Source organism: Rhinoraja longicauda, chromosome 17, assembly GCF_053455715.1.
Source record: "Rhinoraja longicauda isolate Sanriku21f chromosome 17, sRhiLon1.1, whole genome shotgun sequence".
NCBI classification, from domain to species: domain Eukaryota; kingdom Metazoa; phylum Chordata; class Chondrichthyes; order Rajiformes; family Arhynchobatidae; genus Rhinoraja; species Rhinoraja longicauda.
The window spans coordinates 655,485-665,454 of record NC_135969.1 but is presented as its reverse complement, the minus strand read 5'-3'; the positions used below and the strand labels follow the sequence as shown (position 1 = coordinate 665,454).

At 45.6% G+C, this 9,970-nt stretch overlaps 1 protein-coding gene across 1 annotated transcript; it reads left to right on the top strand.

Moving 5' to 3' along the window:
• Window positions 1-459: 459 nt before the first annotated feature.
• Window positions 460-8,842, top strand: LOC144601993 (putative G-protein coupled receptor 139). Its single transcript, XM_078414677.1, has 3 exons — window positions 460-471; window positions 6,458-6,614; window positions 7,935-8,842. Exons 1-3 carry the CDS (start codon window positions 460-462, stop codon window positions 8,840-8,842), a joined length of 1,077 nt encoding a protein of 358 aa, XP_078270803.1.
• Window positions 8,843-9,970: the final 1,128 nt, after the last annotated feature.

Below are 9,970 nucleotides of genomic sequence, written 5' to 3'. Positions count from 1 at the left end.
GTTGGAGCGTTCAGCTTCAGCTAAAGAGCGCAGGGCCCATGGTCTTCGCTTCATATTCTGTGCAGCAGACCGACTCTAGATTTCTTTGCACATAGCACGCAGTGCGCTACTCTATTCTTCCCCGGTGCGTCATTTAGAGAGAATGGGCACATTCGCCTTTCTTAAATAATCTTTGTTTTGATTAACACCAAACGATGGTCACGACGCCGAGCAAAATGAACGATTAACTCATTCTCTCCCACATTGTAGATGGACATGTTTTTTAACCTCACAGAGACAAAGCAGAAAGCGCGTTTGATATTGACAGGATCACAGAACATGCAGTACGTTTTACGGAACAGATCCTGCGGTTCAGATACTTCCCAAATGAAACTCACGGCGAATGTTTGTTATTCAAGTTTCTCCTAAATCAAGTATTTTTGGAGGCACCAGTTCACCCCTCTGTTCCGCAGAGCTACCATGGCGCGAACGGTGAGTTGGCACAACAGTTAAGTGTCGTGCGGTCAAGAACACTCGTTCCATGAGAGACACGGTATCAATGGGGAAAATAAACTAGGTGGCATTTAATGTATAGCATGTTCCAAATTAAATCATTATGAGTAGGCACAATAACATGCAGCTGCCGAAAACTTCAGAAAATGAAACAAAGTACAGGGGGAATTCAGCGGCATTTGCGGCAGGAAATTGACAGACTATCTTTCGAGTTGCCATCCTGCTGCTGAATCGGCCTGAGAAGATGGGATCCGATCAGAATCTGGCCATTCCGTGCCTGATACTGCCTGAGCCCCTGCGCTTCTCCAACCACTTGAGCTTGATTTGAGAAGGGCAAAGATTAGAGGGAACTAAAACACTAGCAGCAATGGCGAATGACGTCACATGGATGGCGTGAAAGAGAAGCAGTTAATGTATTGGTTCAACCATCCTTCATGAATACTGGGATAAGAGGGAGAGGACTCCGATAATGCCCAGAAACGAGTAATCCATAGCCGACATCACGAAGAGGCATTGGAAACAACAGGTGCCTTGATATGTTCATCAGATATGTTGAAGAACTCAACGAACTCTATAACAGATGACACGGTTTGAATGGAACTGAAATAACCCCATTATTTCATCCCCACTATAAAGCCCTAGCAATGATCTTAATGAACCGAACCTGACATTGAATAAGTGAGGGAAGCGAGCGGGTGTTTTAAAAATGCAACTACAAAGTGCTTGCAAATAATCACAAGATCAGACAGAGCCAATCTAAGGAACATTCAAACCCTGAATAATAACTCTGTGGCAATTTTGGAGGACATGACGAGAATACCGTGACTTTTAGATTGGTGTTTCTGGCGTTTTAGAAGGCCGTTTGGTTAACGTATGAGCAGCGGGCAGACTAAAACATACAGATCAACCCACAGATACAGCCTGGTAATCAGAGTCAGGCAGAAAGTATAACGGTCCCGTTCCCGTTCCCAAGCAGAAACTGGAGATGTTAGATTAAGACTCCGTCATTTCAGAATTAAGGAACGCGATATACCTACGTTTGCAAGGGTGCCAGGGCCCGTGTGAAGCCTTTCAACCTTTTGTCAGAAACCAACGTGACCCTCTTAGTTCGCAATCTAATAAACGTACTCTCACCTGATTGCAAAGCATTCACACCTTCACACAACATGAGGAGAGTCATGCTTGTACATAACACCCCAAGTATGTTTTCACTAACTGTCTTACTGCAGCGATACTTCACTCATGTTGCATTCAGTCACCCTGCCATAATGACTTCCATTAAACAGTGAAGTCACAATGGCGATGTCCCAGTCCTCTGGAACCATTCCTGGATGTTATAATTGTTGGAAGTTCACTGCGAATGCCTCCACAATCCCGACAGCTACCTTTTCAGAACCACCGAGTGCGCCCATGGGGTCCAAATGACATCGACCTTCAAACCTCTCAGTATATAAAGCAACTTCTCATCCATAATCGCGACTGCATTCACTTCTGCCCACTTACTCTCTTGAAATTCTGTTACGTTGCCGGTTTCTTTCAGAATCAGAATCAGAATAATCTTTATTGTCGTCCAAAAAACAAGTCTTTTGGACGAAATTCCGTACCCACAGTCCAACAATAAGAGCAATAAAAATAGGCAATAACACACACAATCACAAAGCAACACAAAACAAACAAAAAGAAACGTCCATCACAGTGAGTCTCCTCCAGTCACCTCCTCACTGTGATGGAAGGCCACAATGTCTTTTCTCTTCCCCTGCCGTCTTCTCCCGCGGTCAGGCTGTTGAAGTTGCCACGTCGGGACGTCGGGGCTTCCGACATTTCACGTGAAGACTAACTAAAACAGTGAAGACTAACAGTGGTGGGGAAGATGCTGGAGTCGATTATAAAAGACGAAGTTGCGGAGCATTTGGATAGCAGTAACAGGATCGTTCCGAGTCAGCATGGATTTACGAAGGGGAAATCATGCTTGACTAATCTTCTAGAATTTTTTGAGGGTGTAACTAGGAAAATGGACAGGGGAGAGCCGGTGGATGTGGTGTACCTTGACTTTCAGAAAGCCTTCGACAAGGTCCCACAGAGGAGATTAGTGGGCAAAATTAGAGCACATGGCATTATAGACAATAGACAATAGACAATAGGTGCAGGAGTAGGCCATTCGGCCCTTCGAGCCAGCACCGCAATTCAATGTGATCATGGCTGATCATTCTCAATCAGTACCCCATCCTGCCTTCTCCCCATACCCCCTGACTCCGCTATCCTTAAGAGCTCTATCTAGCTCTCTCTTGAATGTATTCAGAGAATTGGCCTCCACTGCCCTCTGAGGCAGAAAATTCCACAGATTCGCAGCTCTCTGACTGAAAAAGTTTTTCCTCATCTCTGTTCTAAATGGCCTACCCCTTATTCTTAAACTGTGGCCCCTGGTTCTGGACTCCCCCAACATTGGGAACATGTTTCCTGCCTCTAATGTATCCAACCCCTTAATAATCTTATACGTTTCGATAAGATCCCATCTCATCCTTCTAAATTTCAGTGTATACAAGCCTAGTCGCTCCAGTCTTTCAACATATGACAGTCCCACCATTCCGGGAATTAACCTAGTAAACCTACGCTGCACGCCCTCAATAGCAAGAATATCCTTCCTCAAATTTGGAGACCAAAACTGCACACAGTACTCCAGGTGCGGTCTCACTAGGGCCCTGTACAACTGCAGAAGGACCTCTTTGCTCCTACACTCAACTCCTCTTGTTAAACAAGGCCAACATTCCATTGGCTTTCTTCACTGCCTGCTGTACCTGCATGCTTCCTTTCAGTGACTGATGCACTAGGACAGATCACGTTGTACGTCCCCTTTTCCTAACTTGACACCATTCAGATAATAATCTGCCTTCCTATTCTTACCACCAAAGTGGATAACCTCACACTTATCCACATTAAACTGCATCTGCCAAGCATCCGCCCACTCACACAACCTGTCCAAGTCACCCTGCAACATCATAGCATCTTCCTCACATTTCACACTGCCACCCAGCTTTGTATCATCTGCAAATTTGCTAATGGTACTTTTAATCCCTTCATCCAAGTCATTGATGTATATTGTAAATAGCTGCGGTCCCAACACCGAGCCTTGCGGTACCCCACTAGTCACTGACTGCCATTCTGAAAGGGACCCATTTATCCCCACTCTTTGCTTTCTGTCTGTCAACCAAATTTCTATCCATGTCAGTACCCTACCTCCAATACCATGTGCTCTAATTTTGCCCACCAATCTCCTAGGTGGGACCTTGTCGAAGGCTTTCTGAAAGTCGATGTACACCACATCCACCCGTTCTCCCCTGTCAATTTTCTTGGTTACATCCTCAAAAAATTCCAGTAGATTAGTCAAGCATGATTTCCCCTTCGTAAATCCATGCTGTCTCGGAACGATCCTGTTACTGCTATCCAAATGCTCCGCAATTTCGTCTTTTATAATTGACTCCAGCATCCTCCCCACCACTGATGTCAGACTAACTGGTCTATAATTTCCCGTTTTCTCTCTCCCTCCTTTCTTGAAAAGTGGGATAACATTAGCTACCTCCAATCCACAGGAACTGACCCGGAACTATAGAACATTGGAAAATAATCACTAATGCGCCCACAATTTCTAGAGCCACCTCTTTCAGGCACTGGGGATTTATCAGCCTTGAGTCCCATCAGTCTACCCAAAAAATTTTCCTGCCTAATGTGGATTTCCTCCAGTTCCTCTGTCACCCAAGGATCTCTGGCCACTAGAACATCTGGGAGATTGTTTGTATTGGGGGTAGGGTACTGACATGGATAGAAAATTGGCAGACAGAAAGCAAAGAGTGGGGATAAATGGGTCCCTTTCAGAATAGGCAATAGACAATAGACAATAGGTGCAGGAGGAGGCCATTCGGCCCTTCGGCCCTTCGGCCCTTCGAGCCAGCACCGCCATTCAATGTGATCATGGCCGATCATTCTCAATCAGTACCCCGTTCCTGCCTTCCCCTGACTCCGCTATCCTTAAGAGCTCCATCTAGCTCTCTCTTGAATGCATTCAGAGAATTTGCTTCCACTGCCTTCTGAGGCAGAGAATTCCACAGATTTGTAGAGTAAAACTTATGGCAGGCAGTGACTAACGGGGTACCCCAAGGCTCGGTGCTGGGACCGCAGCTATTTACAATATACATTAATAACTTGGATGAAGGGATTAAAAGTAACTTCAGCAAATTTGCGGATGACACAAAGCTGGGTGACAGTGTGAACTGTGAGGAAGATGCTATGAGGTTGTAGGGTGAGTTGGACAGGTTGGGTGAGTGGGCGGATGCATGGCAGATGCAGTTTAATGTGGACAAATGTGAGGTTATCCACTTTGGTGGTAAGAATAGGAAGGCAGATGAATGGTGTCAAGTTAGGAAAAAGGGACGTACAAAGTCAGGTACAGCAGGCAGTGAAGAAAGCTAATGGAATGTTGGCCTTCATAACAAGAGGGGTTGAGTATAGGAGCAAAGAGGTCCTTCTGCAGTTGTACAGGGCTCTAGTGAGACCGCACCTGGAGTACTGTGTGCAGTTTTGGTCTTCAAATTTGAGAAAGGATATTCTTGCCACCCGCTAGTTATGTTCAGGCAGTGCAGCATAGGTTCATGAGATGAACCCTGGGATGGAGGGACTGTCATATGAGAAAAGATTGGAAAGACTGGGCTTGTATTCACTGGAGTTTAGAAGGATGCGAGGGGATCTTATAGAAACATATAAAATAATAAAAGAACTGGACAAGCTAGATGCAGGAAAAATGTTCCCAATGTTGGTCGAGTCCAGAACCACGGGCCCCAGTCTAAGAATAAAGGGGAGGCCATTTAAAAAGCAACAAAGAAGGAAGGGACGAGGCAGAGTGTTGGCGAGGCGGCCATTGTGGGCGCCACCCGCAAGTTATGTTAAGAAAGTGAGGAGAGGTAACATTCAGTTGCAAAGTTGTAGGATTTTGACTGTGTTCTGAATCTGGAATCGCGAATATTACCCCGCTGTACAAGTAGGGAGCAAAGCAGAAGATCGGAAACTGGAGGCCGATTAGCCTGACGTCGGTGGTTGGTAATATTTTAGAATCCATTATAAAGGATGGGATTACGCAGTACTTAGATGTTCACGATAAACTCGGCGGTTGTGAAGGGAAGATCTTGCCTGACGAATCTGCTGGAGTTCTTTGAGGAAGTTAATAGCAGGACGGACAGCGGGGAGTTTGTAGATGTTGTTCTCCTAGATATTCAGAAGGCCTTCGACAAGGTGCCACACGTCAAGTTGCTCGGGAAGTTGAGCGGCAGTGGGATTAAAGGGAAGGTACTAGCATGGATACCGGGTGGGCGGGATGGCAAAAGGCAAAGAGTTGCAATAAAAGGCGCGTTTTCAGCTTGGCTACCAGTGACTAGTGGAGTTCAGAAAGGGGTCGCCTCCTCACATTGTATATTAATGATTTGGATAAGGGGATTGAAGGCTTTGTGGCCAAATTTGCAGATAATGCCAAGATAGGTGGAGGGGCTGATAGTGTAGAGGAAGCACGGACCTCAAGGACTTGGACAGGCTAGGAGAGTGGGCAGAAAGTGGGAGATGAAATTGAGTATTGCACATTGCGGAGTCATGCATCTTAGTAATAAGAATAAAGGCCTAGTTTGTTTTCTAAATTGGGAGTGAATCCAGTAATCGGTTGTGTAAAAGGACATGGGAATATGTTGCAGGCTTCCATAAAGTTAATTTGCAAGTCGAACTGGTAGTAAGGAAGGCAAAGTTAATGCTAGCATTCATATCATGAGGACTGGAATACAAAACTAAAAGAGAATGCCGAACAACACCGATTTACCGAGTTTGTTTGTTCAGTGATTATGGATAATTCGAGTTAAAATTACGTCGACAGTCGTCCCTCGTGGATTTCTCCCAGGTCTAAATAAAAGCGCACTGTTCTCAATCGCCTCAGACGGTCACAGATTTAGCTTTAGCAACCTCTATAGACATTGAAGTCATGGAAACAGCCAAAATCATTTCACACTGGCTGGAAGTGCTGAGGATCAAAAAAGCTTTTCGGGCGATTCAAAGTGTTTACTATCCGTTGCTCGCAGCGGTTAGCGTTCCTGGTAAGCATCGATGTATAGGATTGCCTCTGCGTGATTATTATACACCGATATATATCTATTGTCGAGCACATTGCAGCAATGTTCTCGTTGTACGCTTGGATCTCGGTACAAATATAGTATCCTGTAGCATTCGGTTGTCAATGTGCTGTTTCATTTTAACAATTACTTACTGCATAAATGCACCGTTTCACGTTCTGCAGACTTGATGACTAAATATTCAGCTACTAATTCTACAACTTCCACCATGACCATTCCCTCATTATCCATGTCTTGCAATCCATCCACATTATTCCTCTCATATTCCCGCCGCTTCTGCATTCAATTGATTCTATTTGTTGTTGCAAGAACCCGTCCATCCGCAGTTACCTCAATTGATCGCACTTTTTACAGTTCATTTCCCAAGTCTTCTGCTCAAACTCGCAGTGCCAGCGTTGTTCTTCCTCCCATTACCCGAGATTCGAGGGAGACCGGGTGTGGAAAGATATGTTCCGGGCGGACGGTGCGCGGTGAAGTTTCACCAGTTAATTCTTGGAATTGAGGAGTGCCTTATCAAAGTTGGCACGGGGTATTCGAACAATGAGCTCTATTGCATTGAGACTTTATATATATATATATATATATATACACACAATCACACACACATATGTATATTCATTACGGGTATGTGATTGTGAAATATGCGAGACCAGGAGTGAACAATGCCAAGGTCACGGAGGGAATTCTGGAAAGGAATGCACTAGTATATCTTAACGCAGAGGGCAGGGATATATTGTAAATTATGTTGCAGAGGCAGCGTAGACGCAGACAGCAATGATATTCAACACATAGATCGGTGGCTTTAAGTTTTCGGGATATGAAAACCAATTGATAGCAAATCAGACCGTATCTTATCGCTTGGCGAACCTGACGTGAGTCGCAGAATAGTCGAAACTATCTTCGAGTTCATTGCTGGTGTTGTGAAAGGTAACATTCCCAGCTAAATCCCACGGCCCTCCATAATTCATCTGCATTAATGAATTGAGCAGCAGCAGAAATCTACAAACGATGATAGTTTTATGCCACTACGTGCTTCCGTGCGTAATTCGTTGCTGTAACTTTCTGTTTCAGGGCCTTTTATATCAGGGGATAGATATATCTCTGTTACTTTCATGGTAAACGGGTGTAAGTACTTACTTTAGATAATAATGCATGTTCTACTGTTCCAGATAATTGGTTGTTTATTCTCTGAGCATGGTATGTACCTCAGCAGGTGAAATGTTGTTGAAAATTAGGGGATGTAGATTTCTCATCATGTTCTCCAATTCAATCACATGTTTACAGTGAACGTCATGACGATTGCCATCCTGTCCCGAGGAAGGTGTGGGCTGTCAACGTGCGTAACCCGCTACCTGGTGGCTATGGCGGCGGCCGATCTGCTGATTGCCATTCTGGACCTGATATTGAGGCATATTCCCATTCTCTATTGGAAGGAGTTCCGCTTTGTGCAGTTAATCCCCGTGTGCAATATCCACGCCGCCCTGCTCTTCGCCGCCACAGATTGTTCTGTCTGGTTCACTGTTGCTTTCACCTTTGATCGTTTCATCGCCATTTGTTGCCGGAAGTTCAAAAGTAAATATTGCACCGAGAGAACAGCGGTGGTTGTTCTAGGGACAGTTACTCTGCTGAGTTGTGTAAAGAATATATTCTGGTACTTTATGTTGACAGGTAGATACTTGCTGATGACCCATCCCTGGTTTTGTGCAGTAGAGCAAAAGGTTTATTCTTCAGAGGTCTGGGCAGCAATAGAGTTTCTTCATTATATAATCACCCCGGGAGTCCCGTTTGTTATTATCCTGTTGCTCAACTGTTTAACCGTTCAGCACATTGTAGCTGTGAGCAGAGCGCGGAAGAGACTCCGAGATCAGAACAAGAGGGACTGTGGTCAGAGTCCCAGAGACCCAGAGATGGAGAGCCGAAGAAAATCCATCATTTTGCTGTTAGTTATTTCCGGTAATTTCATAGCCCTGTGGTCATTGTATGTCGTTTATGTCATCTGCAAACGAGTGGTGTTGCTGGGTTACAAGTCTGCAGACGTCAATATTTTTGTGGAGCAAATTGGATTCATGCTGCAGCTACTCAGCTGCTGCACAAACACCGGCATTTATGCCGTGACTCAAAGTAAGTTCAGAGAGGAAGTGAAGAAAGCGGTGACACGTCCCTTCACTGTACTTGGGCAATGCGTTAAATAACGGAAAGTCCCGCAGTCTCACAAGTCAAGTCAAGTCAAATTTATTTGTCACATACACATACTCGATGTGCAGTGAAATGAAAGTGGCAATGCCTGCGGGTTGTGCACAAAAAAAATTACAGTTACACCATATAAATAAAGTTAATAAGTTACTAAACATAGCACAAAAAGTGTCGACAAAAATTTAGTCTCTGGGGTTATAAAAGTTGACAGTCCTGATGGCCTGTGGGAAGAAGCTCCGTCTCATCCTCTCCGTTTTCACAGCGTGACAGCGGAGACGTTTGCCTGATCGTAGCATCTGGAACAGTCCGTTACTGGGGTGGCAGGGGTCCCTCATGATCTTGCTTGCTCTGGATCTGCACCTCCTGATGTATAGGTCCTGCAGGGGGACGAGTGTAGGTCCCATGGTGCGTTCTGCCGAACGCACTACTCTCTGCAGGGCCATCCTGTCCTGGGCAGAGCTGTTCCCAAACCAGACTGTAATGTTGCCGGACAGGATGCTCTCTACAGCCCCAGAGTAGAAGCAATGAAGGATCCTCAGCGACACTCTGAATTTCCTCAGTTGTCTAAGGTGGTAAAGGCGCTGCTTAGCCTTACCCACCAGTGTGGCAATGTGCATTGCCCACGTCAGATCCTCTGCGATGCGGACTCCCAAGTATTTGAAACTGCTCACCCTATCCACAATAGACCCATTTATCTCGAGTGGCGTGTACGTCCTTGGATGTTTAGCCCTTCTGAAGTCCACAATCAGCTCCTTTGTTTTAGTGACATTCAAGAGGAGGCTATTGTCCTGACACCAGAGTGCCAGATCAGCCACCTCCTCCCGGTAGGCCTTCTCATCGTTGTTGGAGATCCGGCCCACCACCACAGTGTCATCAGCAAACTTGATGATGGAGTTTGAGCTGAACCTGGCCCCACAGTCATGTGTGTACAGGGAGTACAGTAGGGGGCTAAGGACGCAGCCCTGGGGGGATCCTATGTTCAGGGTGAGGGAGCTAGATGTGTGTTCCCCCATCCTGATCACTTGGGGCCTGGCAGTGAGAAAGTCCAGGACCCAGGCACACAGAGGGGTGCTAAGCCCCAGTTCCAGCAGCTTCTCAACCAGTCTGCTGGGGACTATTGTGTTGAA